General features: G+C 20.9%; 3 protein-coding genes across 4 annotated transcripts; 2 read left to right on the plus strand and 1 right to left on the minus strand.

The window, feature by feature from the left end:
* The first annotated feature begins 753 nt into the window (after nucleotides 1-753).
* Surf1 (surfeit locus protein 1) lies at nucleotides 754-3,598 on the plus strand. Its single transcript, XM_011507486.1, has 6 exons — nucleotides 754-851; nucleotides 2,230-2,443; nucleotides 2,509-2,630; nucleotides 2,874-3,074; nucleotides 3,148-3,321; nucleotides 3,385-3,598. Exons 1-6 carry the CDS (start codon nucleotides 754-756, stop codon nucleotides 3,596-3,598), a joined length of 1,023 nt encoding a protein of 340 aa, XP_011505788.1.
* A 263-nt stretch (nucleotides 3,599-3,861) lies between these two features.
* Trs20 (trafficking protein particle complex subunit 2) lies at nucleotides 3,862-4,646 on the minus strand. The gene is made up of 3 exons (XM_011507149.1): nucleotides 4,427-4,646; nucleotides 4,048-4,281; nucleotides 3,862-3,974 (listed from the first exon to the last, which is right to left on the minus strand). The coding sequence occupies exons 1-3, from the start codon at nucleotides 4,511-4,513 to the stop codon at nucleotides 3,876-3,878; spliced, it is 420 nt and encodes a 139-aa protein (XP_011505451.1). The 5' UTR covers nucleotides 4,514-4,646; the 3' UTR covers nucleotides 3,862-3,875.
* Nucleotides 4,647-4,850: 204 nt separating this feature from the next.
* Nucleotides 4,851-19,069, plus strand: UGP (UDP-glucose pyrophosphorylase). 2 transcript variants are annotated; one of them, XM_011507151.1, is made up of 10 exons: nucleotides 4,851-5,050; nucleotides 13,501-13,737; nucleotides 14,851-15,036; nucleotides 16,133-16,338; nucleotides 16,734-16,809; nucleotides 16,883-17,029; nucleotides 17,147-17,285; nucleotides 17,825-17,962; nucleotides 18,589-18,755; nucleotides 18,845-19,069. In XM_011507151.1, the coding sequence occupies exons 1-10, from the start codon at nucleotides 5,027-5,029 to the stop codon at nucleotides 19,055-19,057; spliced, it is 1,533 nt and encodes a 510-aa protein (XP_011505453.1). In that variant the 5' UTR covers nucleotides 4,851-5,026; the 3' UTR covers nucleotides 19,058-19,069. The 2 variants fall into 2 exon arrangements, with proteins under 2 accessions (XP_011505453.1, XP_011505452.1); XM_011507150.1 differs by lacking the exon at nucleotides 4,851-5,050 and adding an exon at nucleotides 10,043-10,476.
* The last annotated feature ends 595 nt before the right edge of the window (nucleotides 19,070-19,664 follow it).

The following is a 19,664-nucleotide window of genomic DNA, read 5'->3' on the forward strand; positions in this document are numbered from 1 at the left end:
ATATTTTGATAACTTATTAATTTTTTTTACCTATATTCCAAATAAAACTATTAATTACTATTACATTTACAATTATGTTTAAACAATTTTGTTATATAATACAATCATGCACAATGCATAATTTTAAATTTCTATGTTCATAAAATTCAATACTTTTCTGTTGTTTGTTTAATTTATAAATAAATATTAGAATAACATATAAATAGATTTAAAATATCTAATTTTAAAAATATTTTTATCCTTTTATACACTTCAGTCAATCATATTAAAAAAAATCTTGCTTGTATATTTTTTACTTTTTTTGGTATTCAAAACTAAATAATATTAATATAATTTGTTGCTGGTCAACCATACCCATAATTATAAATGCTGACATTAGTTAGTTAAGATTTATATCTCTGTAATCGGATTATTTATTATTGATTGAAATTAGTCGATTTTAATCATGTCTCCTTTTATAATGTTAACATAGTAAATTCTTTATGTATTAAATCTATGGTAATTCATTTTCTCCTTTCTAGCTGAAATAAAATGATGTTTAGAATTTGTTGGAAAATTTTTTTTCACAATACGTAAGTTAATGTATATGTTATTAATATATTACCATAGATAGATCTATAATATTTTAGTTTGAAATAAATTTTATTATTTGTTGTTTTACAATGAAAATTTTTTACATTCTATTAATTATACATTGTGTTGTTAAAATTTATATTCATTATCATTATATTCTCATTTTTTACTATATAATCTATGTTGGTTAATCAATGTGCACTATTGTATGAATTTTTTGATAAAAATTTATCCGGTTCCTTCAGAATACAAATATTAAGTTTATCGTACAGCGACAGGTAATGATTACTTTCTGTCACTATTCTCAAATTTAAGATATTTATTTTTATATATTAATTTTATTATATTGCTGTAATATAAGCATTATACCGATATAGTATTTCTTTCTTTGGTATTGCATCTAAATCAACTTATATCTCAGCGATATCAAATGTTTTGGATAACTTACGTGTAGTTGTCACAGCTTTTTTTTTTTTTTTTTTTGATCAATTCTCTAATTACTTGAATTTTTTCTGTCAATTACATACTACTTACAACCGAGATTTTTCTAACTCTTAGAAAAATTATTCTAAATATTTTCTCTTTCCACTAAAAATATACACTGGACTACATTATAATCCAAAAGCTCAATTTATGACCAAAGCTCTCTTAAGAACCAAAGCCGAACACAAATTGTAATATATATACATTTCTTTATTTAGATTATCCGCTGTTTAAATGTCACAATTGCAGATTGAGATTAGATATTTATAACAATTAACATTATAGGTATTATGTAGAATAAAAAATATTATAAATTTAAAAGTTACAAAAATGAATATTTTTAATTGTGAAATTTTGTCAACTTATTGATATTAATTTGATAGTTAATAAGAATTGTTGAATTATTGTTGTATGTTAAGATTTATTAATATATTATAAGTACATTTTATCATAGTGTTATTTCATATTACGTAAAATACAAATCCAATATTTATTCATTACATATAAAATTAGATATAAATGATTTAACTTTTTAAATAGTTCATATTATCCATTAAAATAAAATTAATTATGATTATTCATTTTATTGATTGTTCTAATTTTAACAAAACATGTAGGTTTATTGGATATTGTAATATGATTAAAAAGAAATTTAATCCCATTTTAGAAAATTAATTTATTTTAATTTTATAATATTTATGAATTTGGTGAGAATATATTATTATAGATATTTTCATATATTTATTGATTATTCTGCTAGAAAAATAAATAAACCAACATTTATAAAAACTTTTATGGGCTCTTATATATTGCATTAAAATATTGCATTTAAATATTGCATTAAATTTGCACGTCAAATAAAAAATACAAAATATTTTAAATTTAATTAAAAATTTTAATTAAAATGTACAATAACACGTAAAAAATAATATGTTTCAAATAATCAAAATTCATTGATGGACTATTGGACTATAATATTGGGACTATTCTATATAAAACATACGAAAATTGTATTGCTTTTCTGCTTGAATTGTGTGAATGATATAACCTAAAAATTACTTTAAAGTTATATTATGTAGAAATCTAACTAAACAAAGTACTCATAAATTATATTTCTTATAACAATAAAAAAATGAAATATTTAACATATAACTTATATATATATTGTTGGAGATATCCTAATAAAAATTATTCATTCAATACTTCAAAACGTTTTTTCCTGTATTCATTAAATAATATATCAACATTGTTCTTTAGTCGAAGTTGCTCAAGTAGACAAATCGAAATTAGTCTATTAAAAAGTCAAAATAAAGATAATAAACAGAAAACTAAATGGAGTCAAACTAAATTTCTCAAAGATGTTAATTTATACAGTTTATTATTACTTGTAAGAAATATTGTCATAACATAAATTTGTGTTCTTGTAATTTAAAAATAATTAAATTGTTGTAGTCTTTTCCTGTAATATCATTTGGACTTGGTATATGGCAATTAAAAAGAAGAAAATGGAAGTTAGATTTAATTCGTGCTGTCCAAGAGAAATTTCATAAACCAGCGGTTGGAATACCAGAGAAGTATATATTTAAATTATAAATAACAATAAAAAGGACTAATAGCAATTTATATTCTGAATCACATTGGTTTCTTTATACATATTTTATTTTTTCCCGATTTCTTTGTTACAATTAAAGAATTTTCTTAATATTTAGTTTTTTACAATAATAATTAGGTATGGTTTATGATAATAAATAATAAATAATTTTAATGAATTATATAATAAATTAATTGTTTATATTATAAACATTAATTATTTTTAGTTTGAACGATTTAGCATTGTTAGAATATCACCCAATTAAAGTGAGTGGTGAATTTCTATACAACAATGAATTTGTTATTGGTCCAAGAACTTTAATTATCAATGGACAACCAGCAAGCGAAATAAGGCAAAATTTGATACCACATAATGAAGTTAATAAAGGATATAATATTATTACCCCTTTTAAAGTTAAGGATAGAGAGTAAATAGTATTTTTTAGCCTACGTAATATCTTTCAACTGTAGCATTGGTATTAAAAAGTATATGAATTTCAGATTGATTATTCTTGTAAATAGAGGATGGATACCAAATTATTATAATAGTTCAAGTGAAAGAAAAAAGTTTCAAATACAAGGATCTGTAGAAATAATTGGAATCAATAGATTAACTGAAAGCAAGCCACAATTTGTATTTAAAAATATACCTGAACAAGGAATATGGACTTTCAGGTGAATTTTATTTGTACTGTATTTTTAATTCATTTCTATATAAATAAATTTAATTATCTGCAGGGATGTTATTGAAATGGCAAAATTTGCTAAAACTCAACCAGTGTACTTAGAAATGACTCAATCTAATAATGAATTAGAAATGCCTATAGGATCACAAACTAGAATAAATTTTAGAAATGAACACACAAGTTATATTGTAACATGGTTTACATTATCAATATGTACTGCATATTTTTGGTACACTAGTTTTATAAGAAAAAAGCCTATTCTGTAAATTTTATTAAAAATTGTTTTTTTAAATAAATGTATAATTTAAATTAGTAAAATATAATGTACAAAACATATGAAGACATTTTAATATACTTACAACTTGATAAATATTAATAATTAATATAGTATTATAGTATACGCATGTATATATATATTTTTTTTTATATACACATATATATGCATGTATAGGTATATAAGCTTTATATTTACGTACATATAAATATATATGAACTACATAAATAATTTAATATTAGTTTTTTGATTAGATTTATGTTTTCATATTATGACATTAAATATTTCCTTCCATAAAATTGAGCTTTTTTTTCAAAACCAACTGCTTTAATAGGAGTGTTGAGTTTATAAAATGGATTCATTGAATACTAGAATTATAAGATGTAAATATATTAAATCAATTTTATATTAAATTATATCAATATTTATTTTAATTATTACCTTGATATAGGTTTCATACATTTCATTAAAAAAATTTTTTATACCATCCTCATTTTTATAATCATGAACCATAATAAAGCGTATATGAGTTGCAGTAACAAAAGCACTAACAAACCATTGATTAAATTTATCTACAACTTTCAAATGCATATTTGTAGTTTTCCATATATGTTCATCTACTAAATCAAGTGCAGCATGTGCTATAAACTGGCTTAAGTGAGAATGATCTTCTTTCTGCAATTATTTGAAACATTCTATAAGCATATATAAACATATATAAAAATTATGGCTCGCATAATTTTTTTCTGAATAAATGTATATCAAGTGTTATTTCTAAGCTTATATAATTTTAAAAAGTAATGTTATCCAATATATAAACCTTTGCATCTTTTGAATTACTAAATTCAATTTCAAATAATGGATTATCTTCATGTCCAACAATTGCAAAATAATAACTTGACGTCATTTCTTTTTATCAAATAAATATTTAATAAAGTTTATACAATGAATTACATTATTATCTGATAGCTGCTTTTTCTTAAACTTAACCTTTATAACGTTGATTGATTTGGAAAAAGGATTACAGCGCCCTTTATGGGAGAATAAAATAAAAATGTGATGTTTACGCCATCTACAAACTATGGATCATTAAATAATTAAAGAGTAAAATAAAATAGTTTTATAAAGGTTTGTAATTTATAATATGAGATTGAATATAAAGTTATATATGTATATGCTTTCGTGCACAAAGATTAAATATATTATGTTTGATTTTTTATTCAAGGCATTATAATTCTTAAAGATGGAAAATTTTTTTTATAATTTTTACTGATTCTTTGGTTAGCTTTATTGTTGCTCTTTCATTTGTTGTAAGATAATAATGTGCAATACGAGAATTTAATAATTCGAAGTGGAATCTCCAATTGAAATCTTAATACACTTTTGGATTGTGAGCATCTTAAGTTTATTCATCGTTGAAATGTTCGGTACCATCGATGGAAAGGTAAGCATATTGTTATTAATTAGAATATTCGTATTATGCTAACTTTTTAATATTATCTCATTATACTGTGCTAATAATTTTTTTATATAACTTTATGCCTTATTTAGATTTCACTATGATTTAATATGTTTAAAAAGTAAAAGCAAATTTATGATCTTGTTTATGTTTGTTATTATATTTTTAGATTGAGCGAAAAATAAAAAATAAAAAAAATATAGTTATTTACTCATAGTAAGAGAGATAAAAATATAAACTTTACCAATATTTTCTTTGTCAATTTATACATATATATATACATTCAGATTTATATCCTGTATTTAAATAATTTGTTTAATAAATATATTTATATTTAATAATTTTATTAAATTTACTACAATATGAAAAAATTTAAGTATGAATTATAATAATCTGAATATTTATTTACAATAAGGAAAATAAAATTTTAATCATTAAAAATATACTACTCAATATATCAATTATAAAATTTATATTATAGAATATTATTTAAATTTTAATATCATATGTAATTATGATTAAAAATTTTGCAATCTGTATTTAAAATAGATTTAATTATTAGAGTGTAAATATTTTATTTTATAATATAATCAAATTTGTCAAAGTATTTTTATAAATTTATTAATTAAAAGAAGTTGTTTGTATAATTCTAGCTCATATTTATTTAAATATCTATTATCATATTAATTGCAGAGAAGATATTTAACTCTGTAAAATATAACTGTCCAAAAAATATTTGGTTGTGTATTTCTTATATGAAGCACAAAGAACTGTTAAAATAAAATTGCATGTACCTATTATAATTGTTTTATTAATAAAGCAAAGTGTTAAAATAAGTAGCCTTATGGAGAATGATTTTAGTGAAAGGTATTGTGTATATTTTATGTTATCAGATTAAAATCGTCAAAAAAAATCGAAATAATTCCTATAAAAGTATTATTGTATAAGGTTTGAAAGGATATTGATTTTTGCACAGTAACAAGGAAAATGTAGATTATAAAGAAATGTTTTTGGATTGATGTTGATGTTTAATTAGAATGTCTAGGCATTTTATGAATTTCCAATAGTAGTTGTCAAGAAAAATACTAATAAGGTATTTTTAAATCTACAAATAATATGTAATTTCTATTTACGTTAAATGTAGTTATAGATTTAATTGAAAAATTTATTAATACATTAAATTTCAATTAATTAAATATCACATGAAACAATGTTCTTAAACTGTTGATACAATTGATGCTTATATAATTTTTGAGCCGAAGGTTGATCAAGCACTAAAAATCGTGATTATAAGTTATATAAATTTTAATAGTTCGTCTATACTGAGTGTACATACCAGACGAATAGAAGTCATACATGTGTAGTGATCAAATATAAAATAATTGAAAACGATTTAAGTATATTTGGTAGATAATCAAAAACCAAGTCGATGAGTACGTTCTAGTTAAATTAATCTATTAGTTTTAATCAGAACATTTACCAAATGTTTGGCATTTTTATCCACAGCATTATTTTACTATACTTTTAAAAGATAATGCTAGTTGGATATATGATAGTTGGATATATGCTTTAGAAAATGAAAACAGAATTAGGTGCAGATTGAGACATCAAAAAACGTTAATCGCATCCAAATAGGAATCCATTATTAATCCATTAATAATCAATTGAAAAATGATGAAAACTTCATTTGATAAATATTGTTTATGTCGAAAGTTTAGCGTAGTTTCGTTATTCAATTGAATACCGGTAATAATGGTTATAGCTTAAAAACTTTATTTATTGTTTAAGGGGAACAGGTCACACAAAATACTGTACTAATATTAATACGCTGGTCGTATTTGTAACATATATTAAAAATACTTGTATTCTTAAGCATGTTTCCAAACATAAAAGTTGCGACATACATAATATGGGAGTTTTTACTAAAGCAAACAACATTCTAATTTGTAGTACAACCTTCTGATACTCATTGATGCACGAGATCTTGAGTACAGTCTTGTTAGATTTTTCTTTGAATAAGACAAGACCTTTTTCGAATGAAAATCGTGCATTTGTAATTCTAATTTGTTGTTAAAATTTTTTTTTTAATTAATATTATTTATTATAATAATTAGTGTTTGTAAAGTACTAATTAATTTGTATAATTTATTTTTTGAATTGATAACATATTTGATGGATAAAATTAAAGTCTAAATATAGTTTAGTGGGTTAAATATTCATTCGTATATATTTGAAAATACTATTAATATTGGCATTATTAAACTTGAACGCCTGAAAAAATAAAAATTTACTAAATAAATTTATATACGCATTGTTTGACTTAAATTAAATATATTACAATATATATATATAATTATTTTATAAATAAATGAAAATCTTGAGAAAATTGTCTTTAAAAGTATGTTCGTTTGAATTAGTATATTAAATAACATTAGAATAATAATTAAATTTATTAACTTTATAAAAATGTATTAATATATATATCAATTGCCATAATAATGCCATAAACATATTAATATTAGTCCTACACCAAATATAGATTAAGACTAATTAATGAATATAAAGAATAGCACTAACGAATTTAATGCGCTTAATTCATTATAATAATAATTGATAGAGATAAGTTTACTAATCAAACTACGTAAATACTAAATTATGTGAATAACAATATAATACCTATCTTATACTGATTTATTACAAATATTAATTTTATAAAAATTGATTATTATTATTTATTATTATAATATCGTAACTGACATTTAAAACTAATTTTCAGTTGAAAAAATTGCTGTTTCAAAAATAAGAAGAAACATTAAAAAAATATTAATAATTGTGTTTTACATTTTTATTACAATACTCATAAGAAAATAAGAACTACAGATACTCTCAAACTTTTGCTTACATTTCTTTAGTTTTAACAGGCCATTCTGATTTTAAAGTAAAAAGTTTTAGCTAGAAAAATCTTGATCTCAGTATTCATTTACAACAAAAACACTATCATATATAAAATATAAACATAAAATTGATTATAAAAATATTAAAAATAATAGTATATCAGTAGTATAATTAAGATAATAAATATAATAAATTAAATTAAAGTAATAATTAAATAACTATATAATTAAGAACTAATTTGTATAATTAATTTAATTTTTTTACAATCTTAATATCATCAAAATAAGAATAAGAATATAATTTATATTACAATGACTAAATGCATATTACAATAAATCGAATTATTAAAAACATGCTAAGAACAGAAGAATACATATAAAGTCTAAAGGAATAACTTAGACAATTTAATAAAAAACTTGAACATATTAAAGCTTAGAATTACAGAATAAAAAGCGAACAATTTCAGCAGAAAATTACAATTTTAGGAATTATATTAAGCTTGTGGGTATAAACAAATCAAATAATGTTTGTAATCAATATATAATATAATAATGATGATTTATAGCCGATTCTAGATTAAAATTTAGATTCAAATCTGATGAATAATTTATTGCTTCGAGACCGAATACATAAAATCCTTTCTTGTATACTAAAACCCTTATCAAGATGTAGAAGAAAGATAAATCATAACAAGGTGAATTTCTTTAAAAAATATTATATTATATATATCTTACTTGAAAATTTTGTGTTAATAAATTTCTTTCATCTACTTATAAATTTTTATTTTAACTTTATATAAATATGTACTTTAAAATCATTTATAATATTGTTGAACTTTAAATAAAATTAATTTAGATTAAAAGTACGTTGGCATGTTTACATACTTGTATTTTATAGTTGCTAGACATATTTGCAGTGTAATTTTATATCTTTCTTATATATTTAATACTTACATTTCGAATATTCTCATAAAAATTATGTTAAATACTTTTCACACATAAAAATTATTTGTTTATTTAAAAACAAGATGAATTAAAATAAATAATAAATATAAAAAAATATGTGATAGCATATGTATTAATAAGAAGATTCAATATTTAACTAAACTAGTTTTACATTCCTATTAGATAACTATAATTGGGATACTAGTTATTGATAATACTAGTGACTGATACAATAATTATTAGTTATTTAAATATCCAGTTGAGAACAAAACAAATTTTTTTTTCGATGAAATGTAGATTTTTAATAATCTACACCATATTATAAAATAATTAATAATATGTTTAATATTTATTAATATTATAATCGATATTTAATTATATATAATATGACATTATATCTATTTATATCAATATAAAAATTATTAATATGTATTTAAATAGCAATTGCAAATATTATTAAAAATTAATGTATATTTAAATTGAAATACATTCAATTGACCTCTTGTATTTATGATAATACTGGTTGACGTTTGTTTGGATTCAGTCAACATTCACGACCAAGAATTTAATTATCGAATAATTTTAATTATTAAAGTACATTTTAATTAATTTAAGGTGGTCAACGAATGAATATCGTTTTTTATGAAATTTAATTTTAAAATATAGTGATTAAAGGCGGGTGTTATTCAGGTCACGATCTGAAATTGACTGTCATATCGTTTATATTATTATAAGATTTTTATGACAGACGAAAAGATATATGACGGTCATTTTGTATGCATTGATAATCAATGACACATTACATTATGTAGGAAACATATTATAAAACAATATAGACATATGTAATATGAACATATAAGTTTTCGAAATGACGTATGAAATGCTAGACTTTTAAAAACATATTTTAGTAGAAAAATTTAATGAATTCATTTTCTTATTCTGATTGAATATTTTTTTGTATCTTGTCATATTCCCTAGAAACTAACTTATAATAAATATAATACAATATAGCGATGGAAAGTTTTTATCTTTGTAATGTAAAATGTTGTTTTATACAGAAAGAGAAAAGTTGTTGAATCAAGTCAAATCTAAAAATGAAGAATACAAGGCCCAAAGTAAATTTTTATTAGATTGTCGCCGAGCTATTAGCAATATACAACTCATCCTTTTCCATTCTCTTTCGTCGATTGCGGCTTGTGGGATTGGACGTTGAAATAAAGCTTGTTTTAATTTCTCATCTCTCTCTCCTCCTCTCTGTCGTTTACTTATCGTTCACACACGGCGTCGTGGCTCATCTCCTCTTTTGCTCTCACGCTTTCTAAAGAGCAGTCGCCGTGTAAAGCCACGTGCGCTCTACGGTGGTTGGTCTGAGATTAGGATTAGTCACTTGTAGAGTGTCATACTGATTAAGTTTTAATTTTTATATTTCGTATGCGCAAAGGGCATAGTAACGTTTCTTATTCAAGGATTTATTTTTATGCGTTGAGTGCCATTACATTATCAAGTGCTTTCAAAACTCAGTGACCTTGGAAGTCTACTAACACAATGGAATACTTGCTAAATAACATTTACGTGAGTATCAGATTTGATCTATTGCAAACGTAATATGGATGGATGTATGTGATATTTGTGTAATTTATTGCGCGTAAATTAACGTCCAGTCATTTCTAACTGCACAAAATTTTAGTAATTTTCATTTCAACCAATAATATTAAACTTATAATTAATGTATTATAATTAATAATTAATATATTATGTTAGATAATTTATGATTAATTAAAAACATTTTATAAAATATGTATCTTTGAACATTTAATAAAATATTGGTTTGGATTTGATTAATAATTAATAAATTTGGAAATTATTAATAAAACTTTATTTTAAATTTAAGAATAAATAAACTAAGAAAATTCAAAATAATAAATAAAAAGCCTACTTTATTACATTTAATTACTTGAAAAAGTACGTTTTTACTTTAATAATGCATGCAAACTTTCCAAAGTGTTATACACAATGTGTAAAATTTATCTGTTATTACGTCATTACAGATACGAAACAATTTTACTAGATGTATTAATTTGATTAAAAATGAAGAAAGAATTGTTATAAATATAAAATTTGAAGGAAATTTATAATAATATTTATATTAATAATTTATACTTTTTCATTGCAATGCAATAGAAATATAAATTATATTTTTTAATTTTTTTAGCTAAATATTGTTAGTACTACTATATATTTGAATTTTTTTTTATTTTACGCTGCTAATGTGATTAACATTTTTTAATTTGTTAGAACTATTATTTTTTAATTTACTAATTTAAAAATTTATTTATTTATTATTCATTTTCTTTGTATTTTAATGAATATAATAATAAAGTTATATAGTTTTGAATTTAACTATATTTTTCTATAAAATAGAACATTTAAATATACATAAAATTTTTACAATTAATTTATAACATATTTGGAACAATATAATTCTGAAATTTAGTATACAATAATTAATGGATATATTTATGTAATAATTTTAACTTTTTACAGAATAAAATAACTGTCTTTTAGAATATTATATGATTTTTATCAAAAATAAATTTTTAAATTGTTATTATATAACTTAAATAAATGACGCAGTTTTACTCTTATTACATTTATGGTTAATATTTTATTTTTATAATTTTTAATTTTATAGCATACTTTGAAAAAATTAAAATTAACATACTTAAATAAAATCAGAAAATATTTGAAACATTATATATGTGCAATATAAAAATTTACATAAGGCTATATGATAAATAATAAATAATATTTACGTTTTATAATATAATATTTTTAATGTTCAGATTGTTTTCCAAGTTTGAAAATAATTAAATACAATTTTATAATAATAGATCGGTCGTACGAATTCCTGTAAAATAAAGTAGCTTTATTTTATAATTATCTTAATACTTTGCTATTTTATAATAAAGCATATATAACGTTTTAAAATAAATATACTATATAAAAAAAGTATAAAATTATACTATCCTTAGTTATCCTTGCATTTAATTGAATAATATTTTTATATAAAATGTAATTATTATTAACAAATTAAACACAATCGAAGTACCTTTTTTATTTATTGTCGAACAATCTTTTGACTTGGTTAATTAAATTCTTATATAATTATATTTAAAACTGTTTATATATAATATTTTGTTTAATTATTGAAAAAAAAATCGTATAAATTAATATTTCGATCGAGGAAATTATGTATCGATTAATAATTTATGCATCACTAAGCATTTAGTTTTGTGAAAATTAATACTTTACTTCAATTGAAAATATTTTATTTTCCGGCAATAGGGCACCTACATATATATGAATATATTTGCTCGTTTTAATGCTTGTGTTAAATAGACGTGCTTTAAGTAGTTAATTGTTGTATAATCGTCATAAGTTCTAACTTTTTTCTACCTTAAGAACATATTAGACACGAAGAACTTAGAATAGAGATTATTTGATTATATGAAAGATATTTGAATGTGGAACATAGTATCTATTGAATATTTGTTTCATTTTTACTGCAGGTCTTAACTTCGTATTATATACTAGAGGATTTCAGTATTTCAAAAGCTTTATTCTTCAATTTTGCTGCTTTAATTACATGTTATTAAAGCAACAATATGCAGATATAATAGTATTTGAAATCTGATATAATTAAACGCTTTTCTATATTACTCTAAGTATTTCTTGCTATTTTCGTTTAAGCTAACCACTTGTTACATTCTATAATTCTGGTATTGTTTTCATTGTTAAGTATATCTGTCCTTTATATGTCACGAAATTTGATTTCTTTGCAGTTAAAATATATTATAAAATACACGGATAATTTTGTAAAAGTATAGAAATAGTGTAACTTGAATTTTTTTGTCTGCTAGAATAATTTCTAATTGCATTTAAAACATTCACATTTTTAATGCATATTACCTACGTAATAAGTATGTATAACGTACATCTAGATTAAAAAATTATTTGAATAGTTTTTAATTAAATAAATTAAATAAATAGATTTTAGTGAATATTTAAATTAGTATACTATCAAATGAGTAAAATTATGTTTTTTTTCGGTAATAGTCATTTTTATTTAATTTGTATAAAATTAATTTTGCCAACAAATAAAGAAACACATATTTATGTATTATTATATTTCTTATTAAAAAGGAGTTCGATTTTATAAAAGTATTCTCGCATTATAACAAAGTAACTTATGAATCAGTTCCTGTCTTTTATCTATTCGTAATAAACGTAATGTACATAAGTATACCAAAAATAGGTATATTCAAATATAGTATAAACAGTATTTTTAGTTAAAAATGTATTAATATTATTATTATTTGTTGAATTAAAAAATATTCTCAAATACTTTAAACAAACAACAATTCATTAATAATAAATTTATAAAAATCAAAATTCTTATAAATATTTTATTTATAACTATAGTGTATTGTCTGTATTCTTATATTTTTAGCAGAAAAAAATTATTTTCTTGCTAGAAAGGTACAAAAATTTTATTGATTATATACGATCGAATATGAAATATTTTCACTATTTCAGATACGAAGTCATCAGCGCAGCCCGTCAGATACACAAGCTTTTAAAGAAAGAACTAAGCGTGATGCATTGGCTGATCTTCAAACCGAACTTGGCAATATCTTATCTACAACTCCAGAGGATCAAAAACAAACTATTGAAAAACAACAAGATGGATTTAAAAAACTTTTTGAACGTTTTCTCGAGGAAGGTGGATCTTCATTAGATTGGGATAAAATTCAAAAATTGCCGAATGACGCAGTAAGTTTTATTTTTTTATTATTATTATAAACTTTTATTGTTGGATATATTATATACGGAAATTATGATTTTTTCATATTATTTTGTTTCTAATTTTTAAATTAAATTGAAAACATTTACATTATTTGTAGAATAAAGTATTGATTATTATTTATTTAATAATACTTTAAAAGTATCTAACAGGAATGTATAAATTTTCCGTACCTTCAAAAATAATTTCAAAGCATACGTGAAATATTATAAAATATTCGATATATAAATCGTTGAATTAATTTGCAATAGAAAATATGTATAATACAATACAATTTGCAATATATTTGCAATATAACATTGTGATATAAAATACTAACATTTAAAAATATTTAATAAATATAATAAATTACAAATTTAAATATCAATTTTCCTTTATTATTATTTATTAAATAAAATGTAAGTTCTGGATAAAATATTATTTAATAAATTCTTAATCACGTAATGTTTTTTAGAATGCTAGTTACATAAATAATTAAAAAAATGTGTTAATTATGTTAAAGTAAATAGAAAAAAAGGAATTTTAATTTGAAGCTTAATTTTATAGTTGTCGAGTTCTGATAATTAATGTAATTATTAATTGGTTATTAAATAGGATTTAACATCGTATAAATGATCATTTATAATATATTCTAAACGATCTCTATATTGTTGACGAATTGTATAAAATGAAGACGAAATTCTTCGAGATTAATTAACAATTTGTACACTGGAATGTTGAAACATAACGACAAATAAACCTGCTCAATAATTGAAATTCTTAATAATTATTTATCGTATTGAAAAATATTCAGATTCTCAAAGTCATTATATAAGAATGGAAATATTAAACGATCTAAAACTAATCATCGTGTATATAATATATATTTAATATGCATTCTTGAGACAGTTAAACCATAATAGTAGGTGAAAAATTAAAAACATTTCTTAAAAACAGAATATTTAAAAATATGGATACATTAAAAATATAATTTTAATTTGTTGTAGTTTTGAATACGAGCGTAAATTAAATGGTAAAATACATAATAAAAATAAAGTGTTTAATTTAATCCTGTATTTGAATATTTATTTGTTTAATTCTAGATTAAAGATTATAATGATCTTCCAGATCCTACAGAATCAGAAGAGATAAAATATTTATTGAGTAGATTAGTTGTCATAAAATTAAATGGTGGTCTTGGGACAAGTATGGGCTGCCATGGACCAAAATCTGTCATAACTGTTCGTAATGGCCTTACATTTTTAGATTTAACAGTACAGCAGTTGGAGGTAATACTTTATATTATTTAATCAACATACAAATAAACCGAAGATTTTTAAATATATTCCCTTGAATATCATTATAGAACATTGTTATTATACATCGAATATAATATCATAAATATACTATAATATAAATACATATAATATACTATACATATTTATTTTACGATTTAAATTCTATAATTATATAATTTAAAAATCTAAAGCAACATAAATACATTTAAAATTTGAAATTAATTTTAATTTTTTTTAAATTATGTTTCCGTTATGTTTATTTAAATGGATATCGGAGCTGAAGAGGTTGCTTTGGATCACTTAACTATATCAGTATATCAGTGTTACCGCTTATCACTTTGCTATATATAATAATTCCAGCAGTGATTTTCTTATCATTTTAGTTTGATAACACTGATTTTATTTTGTAGGAGAAAATCATGTTAACACGCCACTTTAATGCAATAAAATAAAATTATCAATGGTTTCGAAAAATACAATGATTTTTCATTTGAAATTATTTATAAAACTGAAGTAACATACTCATATTTTATATAATTTATTTTATATAATTTTTCATAGAAATAATATAAAATATTTAATAATGTTACCAATAATTAAATTATTATTTTATATATTATAAAGACTAATATATTTAATAATATTTAAATAATGTATTGACTGTGAATAATTTTGTTTTCATTCAATGCATAGAACTACTACAAATCGTAAAGTTTTCATAAGTTTTTCTGAGTATTCATTAATCTTTAAAATTCAAATAATTAGATTTTAAAATAAGTATGTGTTATAAATTAAATTAATGTAAATTGAATAACTTTAAATGGTAATAAATCAGTAAAATTAAAATAAATAATTCTTTGTTTCTTAACATAGTGCAAAATTACATAATTACATAATTATAATATAAATATAGTTTAAATATAAATGCGTTTTAATAAACAAATTTTTATTTAGAATCATAATTTAAAAATGAAACAATTGAAAGGATATTTAGGATTATTCAAAATTTATGATAATATATTGAATATATTATATTAGAAAAGTTAGAATTTTTTGTAAGTTAATATGAATAAACTATGAATTTCAGAATTTAAACAAAACGTATGGTTCAAATGTTCCTCTAGTTTTAATGAATTCATTCAATACTGATGACGATACTCAAAAAATTATCAGAAAATATAAAGGAATTGATATTGAGATTCATACATTTAATCAAAGTTGTTATCCTCGCATAAATAAAGAATCCCTACTACCAATTGCAAAGCATAGTAGAATAAACGATGATATGGAGGCGTGAGTATTTTATAACATTTTTCATTTTTTAATTAAAATGAATTCGACTAATTTGTAGCCTATGATAATATTTTGAAAAGTAATAATAATATTAATGTTTATTATTATCGATTATGTTAAGTTATTTCAAAATTTTTAAATGTAAATATTTATGTTTAAACCGATTTCTATACATTCAGATAAATCAATTAAATTTGAATTACAACTAAGGCTTTTAATTTATATAAAATTTTAAATAATGTAAAATTTAAATTGGTATTAAATTAAATTCAGCCAAATCTGTTAATCATTTAAATACACTGAGAAATCATATTTGTCTATTGAATATTTATTTTACATTTTAATAATTTCATTTAGAAAGTTTTTAACAACAAATAATTTTCATTTTTATATAGATGGTATCCGCCAGGTCACGGAGATTTTTATGAGAGTTTTCGTAATTCTGGTTTATTGAAATTGTTTTTAAGTCGAGTAATTGTATTTTTAATTTTTAATTTAAAAACTACAATTTATGTATGTTTAAATACCTTTTATAATTTCTTAGGGACGTCAGTACTGTTTTATATCTAATATTGATAATTTAGGAGCCACTGTTGACTTAAGAATCCTTAAATTATTATTAGGACCATATAAAACTGCAGAAATTGAGTTTCTCATGGAAGTTACAGATAAAACAAGAGCAGATGTTAAAGTATAAAATATTATTTACAAATTATGATGTTATTTCATCCGTATATATAATAAAGCGCTTTAGTCTTAGGTTTGGAGATTAAGAAAATTGAAAAATGAATGTTGATATAATTTGTAGGGTGGCACACTTATCCAATATGAAAACAAGCTTAGATTGCTTGAAATTGCCCAAGTTCCTAAAGAACATTTTGAAGACTTCAAATCCGTTAAAACATTTAAATATTTTAATACAAATAATTTATGGATAAAACTTGATGGTAAGAGAATTTAATATGAACACTTTAAATTTATTTTATTAGCAATCATTTTTGTAATATTACTTGCTAATTTTAATTTTGAATAATATTTATCGGAAAATATAATATTTATGTTAAATGTTTAACTCAATAAATAATTTAGATATTTATTGTTAAGTAAGATGATTCAAACTACAAAGAAGAAAAAAACAAAACGAAAAAAAAGTGTAAAATATAATAAGATCTTAACATTGCTAAATAAATTAATGTATTGTTTATTATTGTTTTTTTAATTTATTAAATTAATATTAAGTGGAATTTATAAATTTATATTTATCTTTTAATGTTTTTATATTTTCATAACTTTTTATTGGCAATTAAAATAAAAATATATAAATTGTTTGTATAGTTGTATGTCGAATTTTGTTTTTATTTAATTAGAATTGAAAAGTTATGAAATTTAAGTTTTGATAAATTTATTAAATAATTAATTATTTGTATTATATACTTGAGACAGATGTGAAAAACGTTTTAAAAAGTAAAATAAATTTTAATTGAAGGTATTCATAGAGTTTTAAGACAAGATGCACTTGATTTGGATATAATAGTTAATAATAAAACTTTTGAAAATGGATTAAATGTAATACAACTTGAAACTGCAGTAGGAGCTGCCATGAAAACATTTAATGGAAGTTGTGGTTTGTATATAATTATACAGTATGAGATTTTTTTTATTTTCATTATTTTTAGTTTTTCGTATTATATAATTGAATATTTGTATTACTATTATAACAAAAGACATAACATAACATAACATAAACAAAAGATAGCATTTATCTTTTTAAAATAAATTTTATTTTGAATGCAAAGGGTTTAACATACTTTCTACAAATTATTTTAATGAATTTAAAATCGTTTGTAGAAAGTAAAATGAACTATTAAATTCTATGTGGTCTCAGATAGATATTCTTGTAATGTTTTTATTTTTGATATCATTGTAAAAAAAAATTTCAATGTGCTTTTCTTCACATTTATTAATAAGCATTAATTCACTTTTGAAATTTGTTTTCTAATATTTCAATTATTTGTTATTATTTCTATTAGTTAATTTTTATTTTAATATTTTACAATTGTATTCAATTTTATGAAAATAATTTTTAAATCAGAAATTATAGTATTTAATTTATATTAATACATAAAATATTAAAATATTATTTTTCACGTTAATTTTATATTGTTACTCTAGAAACTTAATATTATGAAAGTATTTAACTGATAATTTTAGATAACATAATGAAATATTAATCGCAATTATTTATCTTAGGTATTCATGTTTCACGTAGTAGATTTTTACCAGTAAAGAAAACGTCGGATTTATTACTTGTAATGAGTAATTTGTATATATTACGTAACGGCTCCTTAAATATGTCTCCTAACCGAATGTTTCCGACAACACCATTAGTTAAACTTGGTGATAATCATTTTTCAAAGGTAATTTTTTATAGCTACATATTTTTTTAACAAAAACTGAAAAATGCATTATTGGAATAAATTAAAGTTTATCTAAAATGTTTATGTAGGTCAAACAGTTTTTAACTAGATTTCCAACAATTCCTGATATTTTGGAATTAGATCATTTGACTGTCTCTGGTGATGTCACATTTGGTAGAAATGTTACTTTGAAAGGAACTGTAATTATTATTGCTAATCAAGGGGAAAGAATAGATTTGCCATCAGGCACAATTTTAGAAAATAAAATAGTTTCAGGAAATTTACGAATTTTGGATCATTAACAAAATTAATTCATTTATTCAAATTGATTTTAATATATAGAGTGAAATATCTACAGTAAGTATAATGTAATTGTTACAAATTTATATAAAGTATTTAAATATTTATATAAATTTCAGATTATGTTATTTTTGGTTAAATTTTAATCTTTTGAAAAGTAATAGTAATATTTTTGAACAATTCTGATATTAACTCTAAAATTAATATTAATGATTAATGAAGATAACAAATCTTAAATTAATTATTGCAAGTTTTATATACCTTAATTTATTCCCGCTAAAAGATTAATAAAAATAAATTGTATGTTTTAATTCTATTAATAAACACAAACTAATTTCGGTAATATATTAATTAAATGTGCAAGAGTTAAATTATGTCTAATTTAATTGGAAATGAAAATAATTATTAATTATTTAACATTAATCTTAATAACTACAGTGTAAACTAAACAATATTTTATGTGAATTAAACTTATTTATAGTATTAAAAATTATAAATCAAATTCATTGTTCCATGTTGAAAATTTGTTATTGCTACTAATACATACAACCTCAAATTTATATAAAAATAATTTTAAATATAATCAAAAATGTAAAAACATTAAAAAAG

The sequence above is a fragment of the Ceratosolen solmsi genome, unplaced genomic scaffold, assembly GCF_000503995.2.
Source record: "Ceratosolen solmsi marchali unplaced genomic scaffold, CerSol_1.0 scaffold6, whole genome shotgun sequence".
Lineage (NCBI taxonomy): Eukaryota > Metazoa > Arthropoda > Insecta > Hymenoptera > Agaonidae > Ceratosolen > Ceratosolen solmsi.